Raw genomic sequence first — 24,116 nt, 5'->3', positions numbered from 1 at the left:
ACTGTTTCACTTGGTCAAAATGTCTGGAATTCAACCGACGTTCTCAAATCACGAGGAATCAGCAATTAGCACAAACCTTTAGCATTTTTTCGGGGATAGCCTGTCGATGATTCAAGGGAGAAACCATAGGATGACCATAGTAAAACCCTAATGTATTGGCCGGGAATCGGACCCGGATCTCCCGCGCGGCAGCCGGGGATTCTTTAGCTAAAATCCCTAAACCGGCCTCCAATGCATTCTCTATGGCCGTGCCTAAACTCGCCGATGTAATATATCTTTGGCCGCTCGCAGCGCCGTGGAGCCGCTTTTCGTTTGGGAGACTTCCTCCCCGGGTCTCTCCGCCAGTCGCAGCCGGAGAAGAGTATCGACAGCACGCATTTCCTGGAGCTCTCCGTTGTTACGTGAAACAGTAAGTCATTCAAATTAATCACAATGAACTCAAATGTAATGATAATTAGTCTCTGGTTCACTTAACAGCTGTAAAGTTCGTCGTGTTTCTTCAGTTTTGTTTATCCATGTGTGACTTTGTCGGGTTTTCGTGTCTGGAAGTTAACGTGACTGCATTCAAATATATGATAAAGCGTTGTCTTCTGTACGTCAGTAAACATAATCATATCAATACTGTACTATATACTATATTACGACAAATACACGCAGTGAAAGAACGGTGTTTCTTTTTTTTCACGTCACGTAAACGTGCACCGCTCCGCTGAATAACGTTACTGAGATGCAGTTTGTAGTCACGTATTTTAACTGCTCCACATTTATTTGAAAGAATGAGTCACTAGTTACGTAGCAGATTAAGGTTATAATACAACATATACTCAACTAATAAAAGTGTTATTATAGATTAAATTACCAGCAGCATATTAAAACATAGTAGTGGGTAATTATACTTGAGGTACTTCACTTTTACTTGAGTCATTTATTTAAATGCAGGACCACCATGTGGTGGCATTAATATATTATTTTTACTAAAATTGAAGATCTGTGTACTTCTTCCACCACTGTTACAACAGAGAACACCAGAATGTGATAAAGTTGTTTATATAAAAGTATACTCATAGTCTGATGCATGTCTTTTTGGGATGTTCAAAAGGTGAATTGAAATTCTTAAAAAGACACTTCACACTTCAGTGTTATTTGAGTCACATGACTGTGGGGGGGAGGTTGTGAATTCACCTTCAAGTTATTTTCCATTAGTTCAAAGGGTTTAACCCACAGGAGATGGGGGTGTGGGGGGGGGGGGGGGGAGTAGTCTTCCATTGAAATGTAAATAGTGTGCCTCAACAAAAGACAGGCACTTAAGGTACACTAATTCCATGGTATGAAAACAATGCCTGTCTATAACGTATTAATATACTCTACTCTTTGTCATAACAGGAAAAATGCGCAAACATTTGTTTTATCCTGGGAGAATGGCCGTTTCATTCCGTAAGGGACCACGGGGATTTCTCCGTCAGGATCCGACTGACGCAGCCAAAGTCCTGAAAGACAACCCGTCTCTGCAGGACAAGTCTGCACCTGTCAAGGAGGAGCTGGTCAGGCAAAATGCGCTGACTGTGGTCCGCCAGAGAGGAGGAGACCCTTCAGATAAAACTGAAGTGTCTGGAGATTACATCCTGCAGTTTGGGAAGTACAAGGGGAAGTCCTTCCGCTGGCTTCTGGAGAATGACATTGGGTATACCATCTACCTGATCAGGAACCAGCAAAAGGAGGAGGCTGCAGGATTGTTCATGGCAGCGGGGCACAACAAGGACAGCCTACTGTCATTTGTGACCTATTCCCTCATCTTTCCAGAAATCCAATCTCTTCTCAGCTATGAGGAACAAAAGCCAGTTGTGACAGCAGCAGCATCGGAGGACGACCAGCTGGTTGGTTTTGGCTCTCGTGCCAACAACACCTGGCGAGAGATTTGGGACAGCAGGGAGGATGGCTATTCATCCTTCATTGTGAAGACAAAGTGTGCTGCGGGGACAAAGATGCACAAGCTCCAACTCTACCTCCAGAAGAAGCTGCATCCACCCACCGTGTCCTCTCTGATGACACACGCCTCACATGCTCCTGCTGAAGCCATTGGTGGGTCTGGTGTCCTATTTGCTTTGTCATACACACACCTCCATCATACTAATTGTGATTAAAGTCATACAAGCCCAAATACAAGAAGATATTTCTTTAATGACTTTCTAACTCTTGTCTGTTTGCATCACAGTGATGGATGAAGATGAAGAGCTGGAGAGAGCGATGCTGGGTATCTCTCCTTCCAAGCAACACGTGCAGAGCTGTGAGGAAACATGTCTTTTATTTCTTTGTCTCTACTAGCTGAAGATTCACAATCGTTTACAGTTAATGCGTATGCTATTCAGCATTTATGATATTGTTTTGTTTGTGTTTAACAGCTGTTTTTGCATCATCCTCATCGTCATCATCTGCCAGAGAACGACAGCCTTTGAGAAGAGAAAGAGGTCTTTAACCCAAAGCGTCCTGCCGTCGACCGACACAACTGGGACCATGAATTCTTATCCCACATGAAGCATGACTATTCTCATCCCGTCTCATGTTGACCACGTTCTGGTCATGTTTGTCTTTTGGTGTTCTACCTATTGTCCTAGTGACTATGAATTGATTCCAGTCATGATGAGGGTACGTATCAGTCTTTGTTTTCTTATATGGATGAAAAGAAAAAAATGTACATGTGAAACTGATGTGTTACTAACACCTGATTGCATGTGTTTGATGTGTTTGAAGTGTGTCCTGTTGCTTCCCCTGCCTAGGTTAAATCACAATGACTGGCTACTGAATATTAACCCATTCCAACATAAACACATGTATGAATGAAGTATATTCTTTATATAATAATGTTAGAAACAGTCAGTTTGATTGGATTTGGCAGAAAAAAGCAGGTGAAGTAAAGATATTTTTTGCCTTTACTAACAGTAGTTTTTTGTGTATTGTCAAAATATCAATAACAAACAAGGGTATAAATAACAAACAAGGGTTTTTCCGTTCCAGTACCATCTGCTACACTGGCTGCACCAGCCAAGGCTAAGGGTTCACAAGTAGATGGTAAATGTATCAACATTATGTCTATTCATTGAAACATTATCTGTCATATTGACTGTGCTTATATTAGTTATAAACCATGAATTGATTCTTGTTTTGTGATCCTTCTCTCCTTGCAGCCCCTGCATTACCATCCGTAAAGAGACCTGTGCCCGTTCCCCAGGAGCTCATGTGTCTGATGCCCGAAGGAGCAGCTCATCTGTCAACAGAGGCGACTGCCACAGTTCCTGGTACCTAGTATTTTACCTGTATTTGCATCCTACAAATATCCTTATGTAGTGTACATCAAAACGGTTGTTTATTCCTCAAAATCTTCATGGTTGTAAATTAGATACTGGTGCACTGTTTTCGGACCAAAAGTAGGCAGCACTCCAGTGTACAGCTCGCCGAGTTTCACAAATGTCATGTTACATTCTTGCTTAATCTTATTGTCAATAATAATAACATGTTCAATGTTCTCTATAGGATCAGAGGAGCTCCTGATTTCTCCTGAGACGTCTGCAGAGCCCGGTCAACTGCCAACTCCACACAGAGATCAAAGTCAGTATTTGAATGTTTTTTTTAAATTTGGTTGTGCACATTTTAAAAATATGAAATAGTCACACCCGAAATCGTACTAATTTGTCTTTTACTATGTCTTTATTCTCGTCTGACCAGGTGAGCCTTTACCCAGGCCAATAGCTGTCCCCACCTGTCCTCCTCCACAGCTTCCTGGCTACGACCACGATGTCAGCCAGTGGAACTGTTCACAGCAGCAGAGGATCTGGATGAAGACGGAGCTGGAATCTATGGGTCTCTGGCCAGGTTCCATTCCTGTGCGGAACCCCATGAAGATGGTGTCATTGTGGCGTTTGCCTCCCCAGCCTGAATTGATTGACAGCATCTCCGATCTTCCTTCCCCAAAGTACTTTCAGCTCCATCCATTTTTTATATGGAAGCCAGAGAACAATAACCTCATGGGGAGGATGAGGAACAACGACACTCTGCCGTGTATGGGAGGTTGTGCACGGCCTCAAGTTGCCTCTGCAGGTGTTGGTAGACCTCGTGTCGTTGTTGGCATCACTGGACAGTACTACCTGTTGTCATCCAGGCTGTGCTGCAAAGTGTGCAAAAAAAAGTGGTACGCTGACAACCCACTGTGGCTTGACAAACTCCCAAAGAGGTACACAAACCTCTTGCCAGCCATCCTGACGTACAAGAAGGCAATATGTAAATCCGTCATGGACGAGCTCAGGCGGACAGGTAACTCCCCCAGCGGCATGACAAAGCAGGTAATGGAGGTGATGCACTTGAAGTTTGAACGGGCTCACCTGGCCCACCTCCTCAGCTGCCAAAATGTCATGGATGGGGAGGCAGGACAGTATGACCAAAGAACCATCACTCAGTTCTTGCGACAGGAAACAAAGCCGGCTCCCTTCGGCGAGTACAGTGATTCAGATGGCTGGAACGGGAACATTGTGTCTTCTCACTACCTGGCTGACTGCTTGCTGCACGAGTACCAACACCAGGAGAGTGCCATCAACACACTTTTACAGGGGACCTTTGGACAGGCTTTCCGCTCAGACCACACCCGCAAAATTGCGAGGAAGGTCACCTTTTCATCCGGCACCATGTCCTCGTATGCGGTCATGAATGAGAACTGGATGATCCTTTCATGGGTGATGGTGCAGTCTGAGACGGAGAAGTCCCTGAAGCCCATGCACGAGGGACTAGCACGGCGCTACAGCACAGCAGGCATAGAGAAGGCACAATACCACTGGGTAGACAGGTACATTTGAATCCATATTTCTTTTTCCAAATGGCTCATAATCACAATTTATATTGCTTTTCATAATTCTAGTTGAATAAAAGAAAATTAGTTGGCTGTTAAGAATCGTCTTATTACCATGACAAGTGGTGGTTCATACAACGCTTTAACATTCATGGCTGTACTTCTTCTTTCTTCTTTCAGGGATTGCTGTGCAGCATTCAAAGTGGCAGAATCGTATGCAGGAGAGCATCTGAACTGGGATTCTTGGCAAACAACTGATGCCATCGTTGCCCAGGCTACTTCTGGTAACCTGCTGAACACGTGTGCGTCACGGTCCCATTTCAGTGCCAACTTGAGCATCAAGCTGGACTTATTCCACTGCATGAGGAGGTTCCTCCGTGAGTGTGTGACAGAGCATCATTCACTGTACAGTTCTTTTGCTCAGTTCCTGTCTGCAGCCTTTTCTGTGGTGGATCAGGAAGACCTGCAGAGGCTTAAAGACGCCTATGCCTTCTGTGGGATTCAGCCTGCCATCCCAACCAAGCCACACATTCGGGAGCACTGCAGGACCAGGATCACACAGCCGGAGGAGCTCATCAAGAGGGTGGAGGGAGTTTTACAGCAGTTTCACCTGGCCAGTGATCCAAATGGCGCTCCTCTCTTCAAGCCCTCAATGCTGAAGCTATGGCGGATCCAGCGGGTGCACATCCTGCGAGGTTGCCTGAGTGATCCCGTGGTTGAAGGAGGGATTTTGTACAGGCATGGAGGATCTCTGCAGCTGAATCATGTGCAGGGTGAAGGGGCCAGAGTTCCCATTTGGATCCCCATCAGAGGCACATCCCAGCAGGAGGGATATCACTTCCACCAGGCTCAGTGGGTCACTGGAACACGTGTTTCCCCAGAGCTGTTTCAAGCACAGGGGATGACTGGCGTGGCGCGGTGGAATTACCAGCACCTGGTGGACTTGAAGCAGCCTGGTGTCCACCTCCCAGCCGTCTTTGATCCTGCATTAATGGCCCAGCTCAACGCAGTCTCCGAACGGGAGTTGGGACACATGAAATATCCAGCATTTCATCTCTCTAGCAGAGACACTGGAGAGAAGTTTGGCCTGCAGTACTCTGAGCCAGGTTGCCGCCCAATTCCTGTGGACTGGGACAAGCACAGGACCAAGACAGACTCTGCCCCGGCCCTGAGTCCACCTCCTCAAAGCAGCGCGCCGACTGCCCAGTCATCCTCATCCTCAATGGCACCCCTGAAGCTGTTTCAGTTTCCTCCACGCCCTGCTGCAGATTCTGCTGTCAAACCAGACGTGACTCCCGGGCCTCAGACAGATCCAGGTAACCATCAAACAGACAGACAAAATAATGGACGAGACTCAAGCATTAGTTACTAGGAACTGGATTTCAATCATTTATTTTGATGAGGTTTTTCTTTCTGTAGGTCAGAATAACTCATTGTACTCTTTGTCCTTTGTTTTCATAGAAACATGTCGGCCGTCTCTGCCCCTGCTGTCCTCACCGACTGCCGCTCGCACTGGACCTGTGAAGACAGGAGGGAGAGTGTTTGTGTTGGACCACAAGCGGTGGCCGGCACCCATGAAGGCAGCTATTGACAACCTGCTCAATGAACACCGTGGGATGAAGGACATGCTCAAGCTTGTGGACCAGGGCTATGCTGCTCTAGTTCACAACTCCTGTACAGACCCAAACAGCATGCTGCACCCAACAACAAAACATCACATCTTACAATATGTCAAACACCTCTGCAAATTACTAAACACCAGCTCATCTTTGAACACCAGCCCAGAAAAACTGCAAGAGAGGCAGGAACTCTGGCACTCTCTGACAAAGGGCAGTGAGACTACCCGTGTGCCAGTTGTAACTATGCCTGTTGCAGTCGTTAACCCACCGCCACCTGGTCAGACCCTTACGAAAGCCTCCATTGAGGAAATTGTCCAAAACATCCTAGACAAGCAACAGCAGCATCAGCAGCAACAACAACAACAACCAGTGCACAAAAAGAAGCAGACAAAAACGTGCCTGTCCTGTGGCCAGCCAAAGTCCAGGTATGAGAATGATGGTTCCTCCATCCACTTCTTTTACCAGCAGGGCCCCGTCAGGTACTTTTACTGCTCCAATAAAGTTTTTAAAGCTTATGGTGCTGAAGGTCTGACAAACCCCAAAATGCCCTTTAAAGACTTTGCAGGAACAAAGTTCTTTCAGCAGGAACTGTATTCCACAAAGAAAAGGGTGGAGGAGAGAGGCCAGCAAAAGAGGAAGAGGACTGAATCTCAGCACACGGAATCCCGAGACACTGAATCCCAGCACACTGGTCCAAGGTGTCGCTTCTGTAGGATGGGACTGAAGCAGGGCCCAAACAGTCCTCATATTCACACCGGGTTCCCTGGAGTAACAGGGAAGTACGTGTATTGCCCTGCTAAAGTATGTTCCCTGTACAAAGACCAGGGCATGGGGAAGGAGATGACATGGAGAGAGTTCCAGGTGTCTGCCTTTTATGAGACAGAAAAAAACAGATGGGCAGTTGAAAAGAGAAAATAAGAGAAATGGGGAGTGTTCTGTCATGTATATATTCTCTCTTTTTAATATTTACATTCTTTTTATTATATTTTTTGTACAAATTTGTGTTGTGTTTGTTTGACCTTGCACTATGGCCTCTGTTCAATATTTACTGTCCCTGTTGTGGTGAATAAATATATTTCATGGACTAATGTCTACATGTCTCATTAATATGTGAATCATTAGTGAACAGTAAAGAAATATTTCATTTAAGTAATTGCAATTAAAATGTTCATGAGAAGGAAAACTGTAATATAATAGGTTAATAGCCATAAATAAGTCAAGTACTTATATAATCAATCTGCCACTACAATAAAGTTACAATCAGAAAACATTAAAGTAGGATCCACTTTTCTTTATTGATAAACAGCTCTTCATCATTGATGTGTGGCTTTGGCCCAACCGGGACTCGAACCTGTATATTTGAGGCCACGGCGCAGGAAACAGTGGCATTTCAGCACCTTGGACAGCGTTAATAATGCTGCAATTTCATTGGCTGTCAGTGAGTTCCAACTATACACGTCTTGCCCCCACGTGGCAGGCGAGAATTCTACCATTGAACCACCAATGCCTATACACCACAAAAGAGAGAAGGGCAAATAAAGAAATTTAAAAATCTCCAAAGATCTCACGAAAACATAATCCAAATGTTAGGCTTGAACTCGTAAATTAAGGCTGGAGATGAAAAAACAACACAAGCCTGAAGTCGATTTTCTCGGTTCAACATCGACCACAAGGAGCATCGGTGTGTGACTGTTTCACTCGGTCGAGATGTCTAGAATTAAACCGACGTTCTCAAATCACGAGGAATCAGCAATTAGCACAAACCTTTAGCATGTTTTCGGGGATAGCCTGTCGATGATTCCAGGGAGAAACCATAGGATCCACAGAGTAAAACCCTGCTGCATTGGCCGGGAATCGGACCCTGATCTCCCGCGCGGCAGCCGGGGATTCTTTAGCTAAAATCCCTAAACCGGCCTCCAATGCATTCTCTATGGCCGTGCCTAAACTCGCCGATGTAATATATCTTTGGCCGCTCGCAGCGCTGTGGAGCCGCTTTTCGTTTGGGAGACTTCCTCCCCGGGTCTCTCCGCCAGTCGCAGCCGGAGAAGAGTATCGACAGCACGCATTTCCTGGAGCTCTCCGTTGTTACGTGAAACAGTAAGTCATTCAAATTAATCACAATGAACTCAAATGTAATGATAATTAGTCTCTGGTTCACTTAACAGCTGTAAAGTTCGTCGTGTTTCTTCAGTTTTGTTTATCCATGTGTGACTTTGTCGGGTTTTCGTGTCTGGAAGTTAACGTGACTGCATTCAAATATATGATAAAGCGTTGTCTTCTGTACGTCAGTAAACATAATCATATAAATACTGTACTATATACTATATTACGACAAATACAAATACAGTTTCGAACTGGGGACCTTTCGCGTGTGAGGCGAACGTGATAACCACTACACTACGGAAACTACAGAAGATGACGCATGCATTTGCCTGGCTTAATGCAACATTTACACAAATGCAAACATTTCTGATGCCAAATAACGTGATTTCAAACTGGATTCAGTCAAAGCGGCTTTGTCATTGAGTGACATTAAATGTGTAATAAACGTAAAAGCTCTCTTGTATAACTTTGCGAATTCCCTGCGAACGCCGAAAAACTAGCCAAAAAACTAGCCAAAACACTAGTGAAAAAAAGAGCCGAAAAACTAACAAAAAACATCAATAGAGCATTCCTCGTTAGTATAGTGGACAGTATCTCCGCTTGTCACCCAGGGGCAAGACGTGTATAGTTGGAACTCACTGACAGCCAATGAAATTGCAGCATTATTAACGCTGTCCAAGGTGCTGAAATGCCACTTTTTCCTGCGCCGTGGCTTCAAATATACAGGTTCGAGTCCCGGTTGGGCCAAAGCCACACATCAATGATGAAGAGCTGTTTATCAATAAAGAAAAGTGGATCCTACTTTAATGTTTTCTGATTGTAACTTTATTGTAGTGGCAGATTGATTATATAAGTACTTGACTTATTTATGGCTATTAACCTATTAGTTTTCCTTCTCATGAACCTTTTAATTGCAATTACTTAAATTAAATATTTCTTTACTGTTCACTAATTTGATTTTCCCTGTGAAAGGTTATTTTTGGGGAGTTTTTCCTGATTCGATGTGAGGTCCTTGGACAGGGATGTCGTATGTGTACAGATTGTAAAGCCCTCTGAGGCAAATTTGTAATTTGTGATATTGGGCTATACAAAATAAACTGAATTGAATTGAATTGAACTAATGATTCACATAATAATGAGACATGTAGACATTAGTCCATGAAATATTTTCATTCACCACAACAGGGACAGTAAATATTGAACAGAGGCCATACGGCAAGGTCAAACAAACACAACACAAATTTGTAAAAAAAATATATAATAAAAAGAATGTAAATATTAAAAAGAGAAAGAATATATACATGACAGAACACTCCACATTTCTCTTATTTTCTCTTTTCAACTGCCCATCTGTTTTTTTCTGTCTCATAAAAGGCAGACACCTGGAACTCTCTCCATGTCATCTCCTTCTCCATGCCCTGGTCTTTGTACAGGGAAAATACTTTAGCAGGGCAATACACGTACTTCCCTGTTACTCCAGGGAACCCGGTGTGAATATGAGGACTGTTTGGGCCCTGCTTCAGTCCCATCCTACAGAAGCGACATCTTGGACCAGTGTGCTGGGATTCAGTGTCTCGGGATTCCGTGTGCTGAGATTCAGTCCTCTTCCTCTTTTGCTGGCCTCTCTCCTCCACCCTTTTCTTTGTGGAATACAGTTCCTGCTGAAAGAACTTTGTTCCTGCAAAGTCTTTAAAGGGCATTTTGGGGTTTGTCAGACCTTCAGCACCATAAGCTTTAAAAACTTTAGTGGAGCAGTAAAAGTACCTGACGGGGCCCTGCTGGTAAAAGAAGTGGATGGAGGAACCATCATTCTCATACCTGGACTTTGGCTGGCCACAGGACAGGCACGTTTTTGTCTGCTTCTTTTTGTGCACTGGTTGTTGTTGTTGTTGCTGCTGATGCTGCTGTTGCTTGTCTAGGATGTTTTGGACAATTTCCTCAATGGAGGCTTTCGTAAGGGTCTGACCAGGTGGCGGTGGGTTAACGACTGCAACAGGCATAGTTACAACTGGCACACGGGTAGTCTCACTGCCCTTTGTCAGAGAGTGCCAGAGTTCCTGCCTCTCTTGCAGTTTTTCTGGGCTGGTGTTCAAAGATGAGCTGGTGTTTAGTAATTTGCAGAGGTGTTTTACATATTGTAAGATGTGATGTTTTGTTGTTGGGTGCAGCATGCTGTTTGGGTCTGTACAGGAGTTGTGAACTAGAGCAGCATAGCCCTGGTCCACAAGCTTGAGCATGCCCTTCATCCCACGGTGTTCATTGAGCAGGTTGTCTATAGCTGCCTTCATGGGGGCCGGCCACCGCTTGTGGTCCAACACAAACACTCTCCCTCCTGTCTTCACAGGTCCAGTGCGAGCGGCAGTCGGTGAGGACAGCAGGGGCAGAGACGGCCGACATGTTTCTATGAAAACAAAGGACAAAGAGTACAATGAGTTATTCTGACCTACAGAAAGAAAAACCTCATCAAAATAAATGATTGAAATCCAGTTCCTAGTAACTAATGCTTGAGTCTCGTCCATTATTTTGTCTGTCTGTTTGATGGTTACCTGGATCTGTCTGAGGCCCGGGAGTCACGTCTGGTTTGACAGCAGAATCTGCAGCAGGGCGTGGAGGAAACTGAAACAGCTTCAGGGGTGCCATTGAGGATGAGGATGACTGGGCAGTCGGCGCGCTGCTTTGAGGAGGTGGACTCAGGGCCGGGGCAGAGTCTGTCTTGGTCCTGTGCTTGTCCCAGTCCACAGGAACTGGGCGGCAACCTGGCTCAACGTACTGCAGGCCAAACTTCTCTCCAGTGTCTCTGCTAGAGAGATGAAATGCTGGATATTTCATGTGTCCCAACACCCGTTCGGAGACTGCGTTGAGCTGGGCCATTAATGCAGGATCAAAGACGGCTGGGAGGTGGACACCAGGCTGCTTCAAGTCCACCAGGCGCTGGTAATTCCACCGCGCCACGCCAGTCATCCCCTGTGCTTGAAACAGCTCTGGGGAAACACGTGTTCCAGTGACCCACTGAGCCTGGTGGAAGTGATATCCCTCCTGCTGGGATGTGCCTCTGATGGGGATCCAAATGGGAACTCTGGCCCCTTCACCCTGCACATGATTCAGCTGCAGAGATCCTCCATGCCTGTACAAAATCCCTCCTTCAACCACGGGATCACTCAGGCAACCTCGCAGGATGTGCACCCGCTGGATCCGCCATAGCTTCAGCATTGAGGGCTTGAAGAGAGGAGCGCCATTTGGATCACTGGCCAGGTGAAACTGCTGTAAAACTCCCTCCACCCTCTTGATGAGCTCCTCCGGCTGTGTGATCCTGGTCCTGCAGTGCTCCCGAATGTGTGGCTTGGTTGGGTTGGCAGGCTGAATCCCACAGAAGGCATAGGCGTCTTTAAGCCTCTGCAGGTCTTCCTGATCCACCACAGAAAAGGCTGCAGACAGGAACTGAGCAAAAGAACTGTACAGTGCATGATGCTCTGTCACACACTCACGGAGGAACCTCCTCATGCAGTGGAATAAGTCCAGCTTGATGCTCAAGTTGGCACTGAAATGGGACCGTGACGCACACGTGTTCAGCAGGTTACCAGAAGTAGCCTGGGCAACGATGGCATCAGTTGTTTGCCAAGAATCCCAGTTCAGATGCTCTCCTGCATACGATTCTGCCACTTTGAATGCTGCACAGCAATCCCTGAAAGAAGAAAGAAGAAGTACAGCCATGAATGTTAAAGCGTTGTATGAACCACCACTGGTCATGGTAATAAGACGATTCTTAACAGCCAACTAATTTTCTTTTATTCAACTAGAATTATGAAAAGCAATATAAATTGTGATTATGAGCCATTTGGAAAAAAATATATGGATTCAAATGTACCTGTCTACCCAGTGGTATTGTGCCTTCTCTATGCCTGCTGTGCTGTAGTGCCGTGCTAGTCCCTCGTACATGGGCTTCAGGGACTTCTTCGTCTCAGACTGCACCATCACCCATGAAAGGATCATCCAGTTCTCATTCATGACCGCATACGAGGACATGGTGCCGGATGAAAAGGTGACCTTCCTCGCAATTTTGCGGGTGTGGTCTGAGCGGAAAGCCTGTCCAAAGGTCCCCTGTAAAAGTGTGTTGATGGCACTCTCCTGGTGTTGGTACTCGTGCAGCAAGCAGTCAGCCAGGTAGTGAGAAGACACAATGATCCCGTTCCAGCCATCTGAATCACTGTACTCTCCGAAGGGAGCCGGCTTTGTTTCCTGTCGCAAGAACTGATGGTTTAGTGATGGTTCTTTGGTCATACTGTCCTGCCTCCCCATCCATGACATTTTGGCAGCTGAGTAGGTGGGCCAGGTAAGCCCGTTCGAATTTCAAGTGCATCACCTCCATTACCTGCTTTGTCATGTCGCTGGGGGAGTTACCTGTCCGCCTGAGCTCGTCCATGACGGATTTACATATTGCCTTCTTGTACGTCAGGATGGCTGGCAAGAGGTTTGTGTACCTCTTTGGGAGTTTGTCAAGCCACAGTGGGTTGTCAGCGTACCACTTTTTTTTGCACACTTTGCAGCACAGCCTGGATGACAACAGGTAGTACTGTCCAGTGATGCCAACAACGACACGAGGTCTACCAACACCTGCAGAGGCAACTTGAGGCCGTGCACAACCTCCCATACACGGCAGAGTGTCGTTGTTCCTCATCCTCCCCATGAGGTTATTGTTCTCTGGCTTCCATATAAAAAATGGATGGAGCTGAAAGTACTTTGGGGAAGGAAGATCGGAGATGCTGTCAATCAATTCAGGCTGGGGAGGCAAACGCCACAATGACACCATCTTCATGGGGTTCCGCACAGGAATGGAACCTGGCCAGAGACCCATAGATTCCAGCTCCGTCTTCATCCAGATCCTCTGTTGCTGTGAACAGTTCCACTGGCTGACATCGTGGTCGTAGCCAGGAAGCTGTGGAGGAGGACAGGTGGGGACAGCTATTGGCCTGGGTAAAGGCTCACCTGGTCAGACGAGAATAAAGACATAGTAAAAGACAAATTAGTACGATTTTGGGTGTGACTATTTCATATTTTTAAAATGTGCACAACCAAATTTAAAAAAAACATTCAAATACTGACTTTGATCTCTGTGTGGAGTTGGCAGTTGACCGGGCTCTGCAGACGTCTCAGGAGAAATCAGGAGCTCCTCTGATCCTATAGAGAACATTGAACATGTTATTATTATTGACAATAAGATTAAGCAAGAATGTAACATGACATTTGTGAAACTCGGCGAGCTGTACACTGGAGTGCTGCCTACTTTTGGTCCGAAAACAGTGCACCAGTATCTAATTTACAACCATGAAGATTTTAAAGAATAAACAACCGTTTTGATGTACACTACATAAGGATATTTGTAGGATGCAAATACAGGTAAAATACTAGGTACCAGGAACTGTGGCAGTCGCCTCTGTTGACAGATGAGCTGCTCCTTCGGGCATCAGACACATGAGCTCCTGGGGAACGGGCACAGGTCTCTTTACGGATGGTAATGCAGGGGCTGCAAGGAGAGAAGGATCACAAAACAAGAATCAATTCATGGTTTATAACTAATATAAGCACAGTCAATATGACAGATAATGTTTCAATGAATGACATAATGTTGATACATTTACCATCTACTTGTGAACCCTTAGCCTTGGCTGGTGCAGCCAGTGTAGCAGATGGTACTGGAACGGAAAAACCCTTGTTTGTTATTTATACCCTTGTTTGTTATTGATATTTTGACAATACACAAAAAACTACTGTTAGTAAAGGCAAAAAATATCTTTACTTCACCTGCTTTTTTCTGCCAAATCCAATCAAACTGACTGTTTCTAACATTATTATATAAAGAATATACTTCATTCATACATGTGTTTATGTTGGAATGGGTTAATATTCAGTAGCCAGTCATTGTGATTTAACCTAGGCAGGGGAAGCAACAGGACACACTTCAAACACATCAAACACATGCAATCAGGTGTTAGTAACACATCAGTTTCACATGTACATTTTTTTCTTTTCATCCATATAAGAAAACAAAGACTGATACGTACCCTCATCATGACTGGAATCAATTCATAGTCACTAGGACAATAGGTAGAACACCAAAAGACAAACATGACCAGAACGTGGTCAACATGAGACGGGATGAGAATAGTCATGCTTCATGTGGGATAAGAATTCATGGTCCCAGTTGTGTCGGTCGACGGCAGGACGCTTTGGGTTAAAGACCTCTTTCTCTTCTCAAAGGCTGTCGTTCTCTGGCAGATGATGACGATGAGGATGATGCAAAAACAGCTGTTAAACACAAACAAAACAATATCATAAATGCTGAAAAGCATATGCATTAACTGTAAACGATTGTGAATCTTCAGCTAGTAGAGACAAAGAAATAAAAGACATGTTTCCTCACAGCTCTGCACGTGTTGCTTGGAAGGAGAGATACCCAGCATCGCTCTCTCCAGCTCTTCATCTTCATCCATCACTGTGATGCAAACAGACAAGAGTTAGAAAGTCATTAAAGAAATATCTTCTTGTATTTGGGCTTGTATGACTTTAATCACAATTAGTATGATGGAGGTGTATTCTCTTCTGTGTGTATGACAAAGCAAATAGGACACCAGACCCACCAATGGCTTCAGCAGGAGCATGTGAGGCGTGTGTCATCAGAGAGGACACGGTGGATGGATGCAGCTTCTTCTGGAGGTAGAGTTGGAGCTTGTGCATCTTTGTCCCCGCAGCACACTTTGTCTTCACAATGAAGGATGAATAGCCATCCTCCCTGCTGTCCCAAATCTCTCGCCAGGTGTTGTTGGCACGAGAGCCAAAACCAACCAGCTGGTCGTCCTCCGATGCTGCTGCTGCCACAACTGGCTTTTGTTCCTCATAGCTGAGAAGAGATTGGATTTCTGGAAAGATGAGGGAATAGGTCACAAATGACAGTAGGCTGTCCTTGTTGTGCCCCGCTGCCATGAACAATCCTGCAGCCTCCTCCTTTTGCTGGTTCCTGATCAGGTAGATGGTATACCCAATGTCATTCTCCAGAAGCCAGCGGAAGGACTTCCCCTTGTACTTCCCAAACTGCAGGATGTAATCTCCAGACACTTCAGTTTTATCTGAAGGGTCTCCTCCTCTCTGGCGGACCACAGTCAGCGCATTTTGCCTGACCAGCTCCTCCTTGACAGGTGCAGACTTGTCCTGCAGAGACGGGTTGTCTTTCAGGACTTTGGCTGCGTCAGTCGGATCCTGACGGAGAAATCCCCGTGGTCCCTTACGGAATGAAACGGACATTCTCCCAGGATAAAACAAATGTTTGCGCATTTTTCCTGTTATGACAAAGAGTAGAGTATTTTAATACGTTATAGACAGGCATTGTTTTCATACCATGGAATTAGTGTACCTTAAATGCCTGTCTTTTGTTGAGGCACACTATTTACATTTCAATGGAAGACTACTACCCCCCCCATCTCCTGTGGGTTAAACCCTTTGAACTCATGGAAAATAACTTGAAGGTGAATTCACAACCTCCCCCCCACAGTCATGTGACTCAAATAACACTGAAGTGTGAAGTGTCTTATCAAGAATTTCAATTCACCTTTTGAACATCCCAAAAAGACATGCATCAGACTATGAGTATACTTTTATATAAACAACTTTATCACATTCTGGTGTTCTCTGTTGTAACAGTGGTGGAAGAAGTACACAGATCTTCAATTTTAGTAAAAATAATATATTAATGCCACCACATGGTGGTCCTGCATTTAAATAAATGACTCAAGTAAAAGTGAAGTACCTCAAGTATAATTACCCACTACTATGTTTTAATATGCTGCTGGTAATTTAATCTATAATAACACTTTTATTAGTTGAGTATATGTTGTATTATAACCTTAATCTGCTACGTAACTAGTGACTCATTCTTTCAAATAAATGTGGAGCAGTTAATATACGTGACTACAAACTGCATCTTAGTAACGTTATTCAGCGGAGCGGTGCACGTTTACGTGACGTGAAAAAAAAGAAACACCGTTCTTTCACTGCGTGTATTTGTCGTAATATAGTATATAGTACAGTATTGATATGATTATGTTTACTGACGTACAGAAGACAACGCTTTATCATATATTTGAATGCAGTCACGTTAACTTCCAGACACGAAAACCCGACAAAGTCACACATGGATAAACAAAACTGAAGAAACACGACGAACTTTACAGCTGTTAAGTGAACCAGAGACTAATTATCATTACATTTGAGTTCATTGTGATTAATTTGAATGACTTACTGTTTCACGTAACAACGGAGAGCTCCAGGAAATGCGTGCTGTCGATACTCTTCTCCGGCTGCGACTGGCGGAGAGACCCGGGGAGGAAGTCTCCCAAACGAAAAGCGGCTCCACGGCGCTGCGAGCGGCCAAAGATATATTACATCGGCGAGTTTAGGCACGGCCATAGAGAATGCATTGGAGGCCGGTTTAGGGATTTTAGCTAAAGAATCCCCGGCTGCCGCGCGGGGCGGGTGGAAGACCAGGGTTCGATTCCCTGACGGGGAGTTTTGTACTAGCATCTTGAGGGAATAAGAGTACAAATCCCGAGTGATGTCACTAAACAGCAGAATGAAATGACTGACAATATTATTAATCAATAGTTTTCAGCAGTTATCCTTATTATCAAGTTTACCAAAATGTCCACCTACGAGAATTTTATTGTGTGGGGTAAGCAAGAACAAACAGTGTTTCCGCCCAGTTTCGAACTGGGGACCTTTCGCGTGTTAGGCAAACGTGATAACCACTACACTACAGAAACTACAGAAGATGACGCATGCATTTGCCTGGCTTAATGCAACATTTACACAAATGCAAACATTTCTGATGCCAAATAACGTGATTTCAAACTGGATTCAGTCAAAGCGGCTTTGTCATTGAGTGACATTAAATGTGTAATAAACGTAAAAGCTCTCTTGTATAACTTTGCGAATTACCTGCGAACGCCGAAAAACTAGCCAAAACAACTAGCTAATACACTAGTGAAAAAAAGATCCGAAAAACTAGCCAAAAACATCAATATGGCAGTCCTCGTTAGTATAGTGGACAGTATCTCCGCTTGTCACGTGGAAGACCAGGGTTCGATTCCCTGACGGGGAGTTTTGTACTAGCATCAACTAAACAGCAGGATGAAATGACTGACAATATTATTAGTCAATCATTTTCAGCAGTTATCCTTATTATCAAAAATGTCCACCTAGGCGAATTTTATTGTGTGGAGTAAGCAAGAACAAACAGTGTTTCCACCCAGTTTTGAACTGGGGACCTTTCGCGTGTTAGGCGAACGTGATAACCACTACACTACAGAAACTACAGAAGATGACACATGCATTTGCCTGGCTTAATGCAACTGTAGTATTCTCGTGCAGGGTGTTGGAACTCTGGACTAAACACCGAGTTAAACCACAGTCAATGAAGACGGAGTCGTAATAAGTTTCACCCATTTACTGTAACTCTTTTTCTTCAATCATGCTGGTGAAAAGAAATTGCCTCTACGATGCTTCCCCGTGGATGCGAGCAGATTCTGGAGCATGCGGTCCACTGTCAAATGTTAACCCGAGCTAGTGAAACCAGACACCATTTAACCGGAACCGGAAGTGACTAAACCGGAAGTCCCACCCCGGAAGTGACTAAACCGGAAGTGACGTCATAACATGCCATGAACAGGAAAATCATGTTACCAATAACTGTCTTGAAATAAACCCCATTAATTAAACACAAAATGAAATAGAAAATGCCGTAAAGGCAACACACTCCCCGCATGACCTTTTGTGAGGTCACTACAACTTGCAGCATAGAGAAACATTCCATTCTTGATCAGTCCTTGGGTAGAAGTAGAACAATCTCCGTAATTGGTCTAAGAAAGGTCTTCATAGTGCCTTGGTCAGTTGTCTTCACCTCAACCTTTCTTACATGTCCATCCTTTCCAGGGAACGTGGCGATAATCCTTGCCATAGGCCAGCAATTGCGGCAATTCTGCTTGTCCCTAAGCAGAACGAGATCTCCAATTTGAAGGTTTCTACGGGCCAATGTCCATTTCTGTCTGTGTTGTAAGGAAGGTAAGTATTCACGGCTCCAACGGGTCCAAAACTGGTTGGCAAGAGCCTGGACTTGTCTCCACTGCTTTGTGTACAGGTCCATGTCCGAGAAGTCTCCAAGTGGAGGTGGAACTCCTGTCTTTTGTGTAAGGAGCATTGACGGCGAGAGTATGAAGGGGGCGTCAGGATCCGTAGACACAGGTACGAGAGGTCGTGCATTAATGATGGCTGTGACCTCTGCCATTAGTGTGCAAAGCACTTCATGTGTCAGTCGAATGTTTTGCTGAAGGAACATTGAATCGAGGATCCTTCTGGCAATGCCAATCATGCGTTCCCATGAACCTCCCATATGAGAAGCATGTGGTGGGTTGAATACCCAGCTACACTCCTGCTCGCTGACGTACTTCTGCACCATTTTGTCCATCCTAAGCTCTTTACATGCGCCAATAAAGTTGGTACCACAATCAGATTGGAGCTGTTTCACAGGACCTCTTAATGCGAAGAACCTCCGAAGAGCGTTTATGCAGCTGGATGTGTCCAACGACTCGATTATCTCAACATGTACAGCCCTTGAACTCATACAGCTAAACATGATGGCCCATCGCTTACTCTCTGCATGTCCTCCCCTGGTGCGTCTGGTTGTGACAGACCAAGGTCCAAAAACATCTAACCCCACATATGTAAAAGGAGGACAGATTTTGAGACGTTCAGGTGGCAGGTCTGCCATGCGTTGTTCTTCCAGTTTTCCCCTTAGCCTGCGACAGATAATGCATTTATGAAGTACTGAATTGATTAATCTCTTGCCACCCAAGATCCACAGTCCTGCTGCTCTGATCGCTCCTTCTGTCAGGTGACGCCCCTGATGTTTCACACGCTCATGGTGATGTCGGGTGAGAAGTAGAGAGATGTGGTTATCCTTGGGCAGAATTATTGGGTTCTTTACTGCAGTTGCGAGGTTGGAGTGCTTTAGTCTGCCTCCAACGCAGATGAGGTTGTCCTCCAAGGTTGGACTGAGTTTCAGCAAAGCACTGTTTTTGGACACCGTTTTGTTGACTCTGAGAGCCGTCAGGTCTTTTGCAAACCCTCTCCTTTGTGCTGCTTTAAGGATAACATTCCTTGCTTGGTCCATTTCCTCCGGAGTACGAGATAAGTTGCATGTGTGCCAGCCTTTGCATTTGCTGGTTTGGTTTGAGTGTTTGAAGGATCTTGCCATGTGAACCAGGAATGCTACTCCTCTTAGTAGAGAGGCAAAGGTGGAGAAGCGTTGGAAGCGGTCAGAGGTTAGTATTGGTTCTTCCAGGAAAGTAGCACAGGTTTGGATTTGTGATCGAATTTCTGAGTCTCTTTCAGGTTCGATTAGGTCAAATGTCTCACATGTTTGCGTTTCCTCTGAAGATGGCTGGAGCAGGAAGGAGGGTCCAGTGAACCAAGAGGTTTGTACAAGGCGGTTTGCTAATAAGGATCTTCATGCATGGTCGGCAGGGTTTTCCTCTGTACGTACATAGTGCCATTGCTCAGGCTTTGAGGACTGACGAATGCGCAAAACTCTATTGTGGACGTATGCATAGAATCGTTTTGACTCATTACAGATATAGCCGAGCACTACTTTGCTGTCCGTATAGAAATTGATGGCATCCCACTTCAAGTCTAGCTCGTCTTTGATGAGATCTGCCATCTCTACTGCTAAGACAGCGGCACACAGCTCAAGCCTTGGGATCGTAGGCTCAGACTGGGGTGCTAACTTTGCCTTACCCATGACAAATCCTACTTCGGCTTGCCCATTTTCGTGAACTGCTTTCAGGTACGCCACTGCACCGATGGCCTTGGTAGATGCATCCGAGAACACACACAACTCTTTGTGCACTGCCTTAGTGGGTGAGATCACTGTGTATGTTCGAGGAACATGGAGCTGTTTTAGGTCCTGGAGTGAATCTCTCCAGGATTCCCATCCGCTTTGCTTGTCTTCTGGGAGCGGCATGTCCCAGTCGGACAGTTCTGAAGTGTGTTCCCGGAGGAGGGCTCTTCCCTGGATCGTGACAGGTGCCAGCAGACCCAGGGGATCAAAAATACTGTTGACCGTGGAGAGAACTCCACGTCGGGTAAAGGGTTTGATTGTAATTGACACAGAGTAGGTGAATGTGTCAGTCCTGATCTCCCAGAGCAGACCCAGGCTCCGTTGTGTGGGTGTTGTTTCTCCGCTCATATCTAGGTCCTTGACTACTGAGGCGCAATCTTCGGGTGGGAAGGCCTCTACAACTGCCTGACAGTTTGATACAAACTTGTGTAAGCGGAGGTTTGATTCTGCAAGGGATGTCTGCGTTCGTTGAAGCAAATCAATTGCCTCCGCTTCAGTTGGTAGGGAAACCAAGCCATCGTCCACATAAAAGTTACTTTCCACGAACTTAACAGTATCATCACCATGCTCCTTTGTTCCTTCTCTAATAGCTCTTCGCAGCCCATAGATAGCCACAGCAGGAGATGGCGCATTGCCAAATACATGAACCTTCATTCGGTACTCGATAACTTCCTTATTAATGTCATTGTCCTTGTGCCACAAAAAACGCAGAAAGTTGCGGTGGTCTTCATGCACAAAGAAACAATGAAACATCTGCTGGATGTCAGCAACAATTGCAACCTTCTCTTTCCGGAAGCGTAGCAAGACACCAAGAAGGGAGTTGTTGAGATCGGGACCAGTGAGCAGCACGTCGTTGAGGGAGACGCCACGATACTGTGCGCTGGAGTCGAAGACAACCCTGATCTGATTGGGTTTTTGTGGGTGGTAGACCCCAAACGTTGGGAGGTACCAGCACTCCTCATCTTCTCTCAGTAGCGGTGCTATCTCGGCATGTCCATTAGCAAAGATTTTCTCCATGAATGCCACATACTGCTCCTGCATCTCAGGTCTCCTTCTCAAGGTTCGTTGTAGGGATGCGAACCGGTTGACTACGTGCACCCTGTTGTTCAGCAGAACCTTGCGTGGTTCTTTAAATGGCAGTGGGGCGACCCAAGTGTTAGTGTTGTCTCTGTAGACGTCTGTGTCCATTATCTTTAAAAAGAAAAGGTCTTCTATTGATGGAGCCAGTTTGTTGTCACGTTCAGTTCGATTGATCACCGTCTCACCCAGCATCCTCTTTGTTGTCTTGTCAGACTGGTTAGCACTGTACTGTGTCTCCTTGACATGCATGAAGTTTGTGCAGGGTTGAAGGATTGAATGACGACCATTGTCTAGCACGTTGGTTTTGAACGTGTTGACTGTCGGCTTATGTGCATTACCCAGGCACACCTCTCCAATTACTACCCAACCCAGGTCCAGTCGTTGAGCAAAGGGGGCGTTATGTGGTCCGTTGACTTGTTGCCTGACCTTGTGTGCTCGAAGGACATCTCTTCCGAGTAGCAGAAGTATTTGTGCCTCTGGATCCAGTTGCGGGATATGCTTGGCAATGTGATGGAGATGAGGCTGGTGGAGAACAGCGCTTGGCGTCGGAATCTCAGACCGATTGTTCAATATTTCATGACACTCCATGAGAGGTGGGAGAGCGATGAGAACCTTTCCGTCCAGCGACTCAATCTGGAATCCTTCTGCCTTCTTGCCAGATGTTTCAACGATGCCAGAGCAAGTTCTGAGGTAGTACGAGATTGGTTTGCTCTCCACACTAAAAAGTTTGAAGAACTCCGGTCTAGCTAGTGAGCGGTTACTCTGGTCATCTATAATTACATAGGCTTTCACAGCCATGTCCTTGGAACCCTTTGGATATATCTTTGCGAGGCAGATCTTTGCACATGAGCGGCTCCACTGACCTGCACCACACACTTCCGTGCAGTTTGTTCTAACATCGGCCATGTTAGAATGATCTTCTCCCTCCCCGCCGTTCTCTTGTGATGGTGGAGGGGCTTGGAGGTAAGTGAAACTTTGAGGTGACGGACCAGGATGCATGGCTGCATCATGATAGGGGCTATCACATTCTGAACACTTTATAGAGGCCTTGCAGTCTTTAGCAAGGTGTGAGACTGACGAACAGCATTTGAAACATATTCCTTTCTCCATAAGAAAAGCCTTCCTGTCGTTGAGGAGTTTGTTTCTGAATGTTCTGCATCTTTTGAGTGGATGAGGCATGTTGTGCACTGGGCAGTTCTTGTTAGGGTCATCATTGGTCGAAGAAACGTCCATTTTGTTTACCGAGATGGGTTTGTTGGTGTTAAAATTCTTGACAATGAATGTATCTAGTTTTGTTGGCGTTATGATGCTACCTTGCTGCATGAAACTAGGGTCGTTGCGCCTCTTCGCCTCCCGGCACACAAAGTTGCAAAAATACTCAAAGGGAGGGAACCGCCCTTGGTTCTCTTCCTTGTAGCATGACCCAGTAGACATCCACTTGTCCTGAAGTGCAAATGGAAGTTTGTCCACGATTGGTCCAACTCCACGTGATGTGTCATGATACGACAGGCCAGTGAGGTAACCTTCTTCTTTAGCGCCTTGGATTTCCATGAGCAAATCTCCAAGTTCACGTAATTTGGTGTGATCCCTCGCTGAAATCCTGGGGACTGCGTCCAACCGCTGGAACAGAGACCTCTCGATTATTTCAGGAGCGGCATAGCACTCACGCAGCCTCTCCCATGCCTTGTGTAAAGCCAGTTTGGGGTTGCTTACGTACACTGAGCGTATGCGTTTCACCCGTTCACTAGATTCCTTCCCCAGCCATTTAGTCATGAGGTCCAATTCTTGGGATGCTGTGAGGTGAACTTCGCCAACGGCATTGTCGAATGAAGAGCACCATGCGCGGTAATTCTCAGGCTTATCATCAAATTGGTACAGTCCTGAATTGACAAGGTCTCGTCGTGCTAAATATTGTGCCAAAGGCTCTGCCAGAGGTGGTGTGCTAGAGGGAGGAATCTGCTGTGGAACATATGACTGTGCACGGACAGGTAGGTTTGGTGTAGCTAAATGCCCGCTCTCAGCTCCTTCGGACTTTAGCTTGTAGTTGGTAGGTGGTACAGTATCTTTTGTAGGTGGATACCATGTTACATAGCTGGCACTTGATTCTTCCTGGAATGGAACAGGTAAGACTGACAAGAGTGGAGCGGAAGAACGAAGATTGATTTGTGATTGAACATATTCACTGGTACGTTCAATTTTTCTCCTTTGTGATTCAGATCTGCCATTTTCAACTGGAATTCCCTCGGCGTCTTCCAGCACTTGAGCCTCCACCATGGCCACATCAGCTTCTCGATGTAACGTCAGCACCTCCAACTCTGTGTCTATTCTTACTGCTTCCAACTGAATTTGAGCATCTCTTGTGACTCTATCTGCTTCCCTAGAAGCCTTTTCCATCTTCAGTTTAGCTTCTTGGGTAGCATATGATGCTCTAATCTTAGCAGCTTCTGCTTTAGCCCGAACGCGAGCCACACTGGGTGATGATGACGCAGTCTTGCTGCTCCTAGTGCTGGATACAGACGATTTGTCGTTGGCGGCCATC

The 24,116-nt window shown here is 45.6% G+C and overlaps 4 protein-coding genes and 3 non-coding genes across 8 annotated transcripts; 2 read left to right on the top strand and 5 right to left on the bottom strand.

The window, feature by feature from the left end:
- Positions 1-329: 329 nt before the first annotated feature.
- Positions 330-7,537, top strand: LOC117728453. Its single transcript, XM_034529256.1, has 8 exons — positions 330-409; positions 1,384-2,079; positions 2,213-2,284; positions 2,400-3,293; positions 3,529-3,603; positions 3,721-4,831; positions 5,015-6,150; positions 6,296-7,537. Exons 4-8 carry the CDS (start codon positions 3,233-3,235, stop codon positions 7,369-7,371), a joined length of 3,459 nt encoding a protein of 1,152 aa, XP_034385147.1. The 5' UTR covers positions 330-409; positions 1,384-2,079; positions 2,213-2,284; positions 2,400-3,232; the 3' UTR covers positions 7,372-7,537.
- A 2,240-nt stretch (positions 7,538-9,777) lies between these two features.
- On the bottom strand, positions 9,778-12,561 carry LOC117728450. Its single transcript, XM_034529253.1, has 3 exons — positions 12,422-12,561; positions 11,103-12,238; positions 9,778-10,957 (listed from the first exon to the last, which is right to left on the bottom strand). The coding sequence occupies exons 1-3, from the start codon at positions 12,559-12,561 to the stop codon at positions 9,882-9,884; spliced, it is 2,352 nt and encodes a 783-aa protein (XP_034385144.1). The 3' UTR covers positions 9,778-9,881.
- LOC117728449 lies at positions 12,500-16,903 on the bottom strand. Of its 2 annotated transcripts, XM_034529252.1 has the most exons (8): positions 16,847-16,903; positions 15,192-15,887; positions 14,975-15,046; positions 14,616-14,859; positions 14,193-14,246; positions 13,967-14,077; positions 13,657-13,731; positions 12,500-13,539 (listed from the first exon to the last, which is right to left on the bottom strand). In XM_034529252.1, exons 6-8 carry the CDS (start codon positions 14,025-14,027, stop codon positions 12,758-12,760), a joined length of 918 nt encoding a protein of 305 aa, XP_034385143.1. In that variant the 5' UTR covers positions 14,028-14,077; positions 14,193-14,246; positions 14,616-14,859; positions 14,975-15,046; positions 15,192-15,887; positions 16,847-16,903; the 3' UTR covers positions 12,500-12,757. The 2 variants fall into 2 exon arrangements, with proteins under 2 accessions (XP_034385143.1, XP_034385142.1); XM_034529251.1 differs by having other exon boundaries at positions 14,193-14,859.
- Positions 16,904-17,293: 390 nt separating this feature from the next.
- On the bottom strand, positions 17,294-17,366 carry trnav-aac. The gene has a single exon. It is a non-coding gene; the product is annotated as a tRNA-Val (tRNA).
- A 266-nt stretch (positions 17,367-17,632) lies between these two features.
- trnad-guc lies at positions 17,633-17,704 on the top strand. Its single transcript has one exon. It is a non-coding gene; the product is annotated as a tRNA-Asp (tRNA).
- Positions 17,705-17,842: 138 nt separating this feature from the next.
- trnav-aac lies at positions 17,843-17,915 on the bottom strand. Its single transcript has one exon. It is a non-coding gene; the product is annotated as a tRNA-Val (tRNA).
- A 470-nt stretch (positions 17,916-18,385) lies between these two features.
- Positions 18,386-20,080, bottom strand: LOC117728451. The gene has a single exon (XM_034529254.1). The coding sequence runs from the start codon at positions 19,853-19,855 to the stop codon at positions 18,422-18,424; it is 1,434 nt and encodes a 477-aa protein (XP_034385145.1). The 5' UTR covers positions 19,856-20,080; the 3' UTR covers positions 18,386-18,421.
- Between the last annotated feature and the right edge of the window lie 4,036 nt (positions 20,081-24,116).

This window comes from Cyclopterus lumpus, unplaced genomic scaffold (assembly GCF_009769545.1).
Source record: "Cyclopterus lumpus isolate fCycLum1 unplaced genomic scaffold, fCycLum1.pri scaffold_55_arrow_ctg1, whole genome shotgun sequence".
NCBI lineage: Eukaryota > Metazoa > Chordata > Actinopteri > Perciformes > Cyclopteridae > Cyclopterus > Cyclopterus lumpus.
The sequence above is the reverse complement of the archived record's forward strand: the minus strand, read 5'-3'. Positions and strand labels throughout refer to the sequence as shown.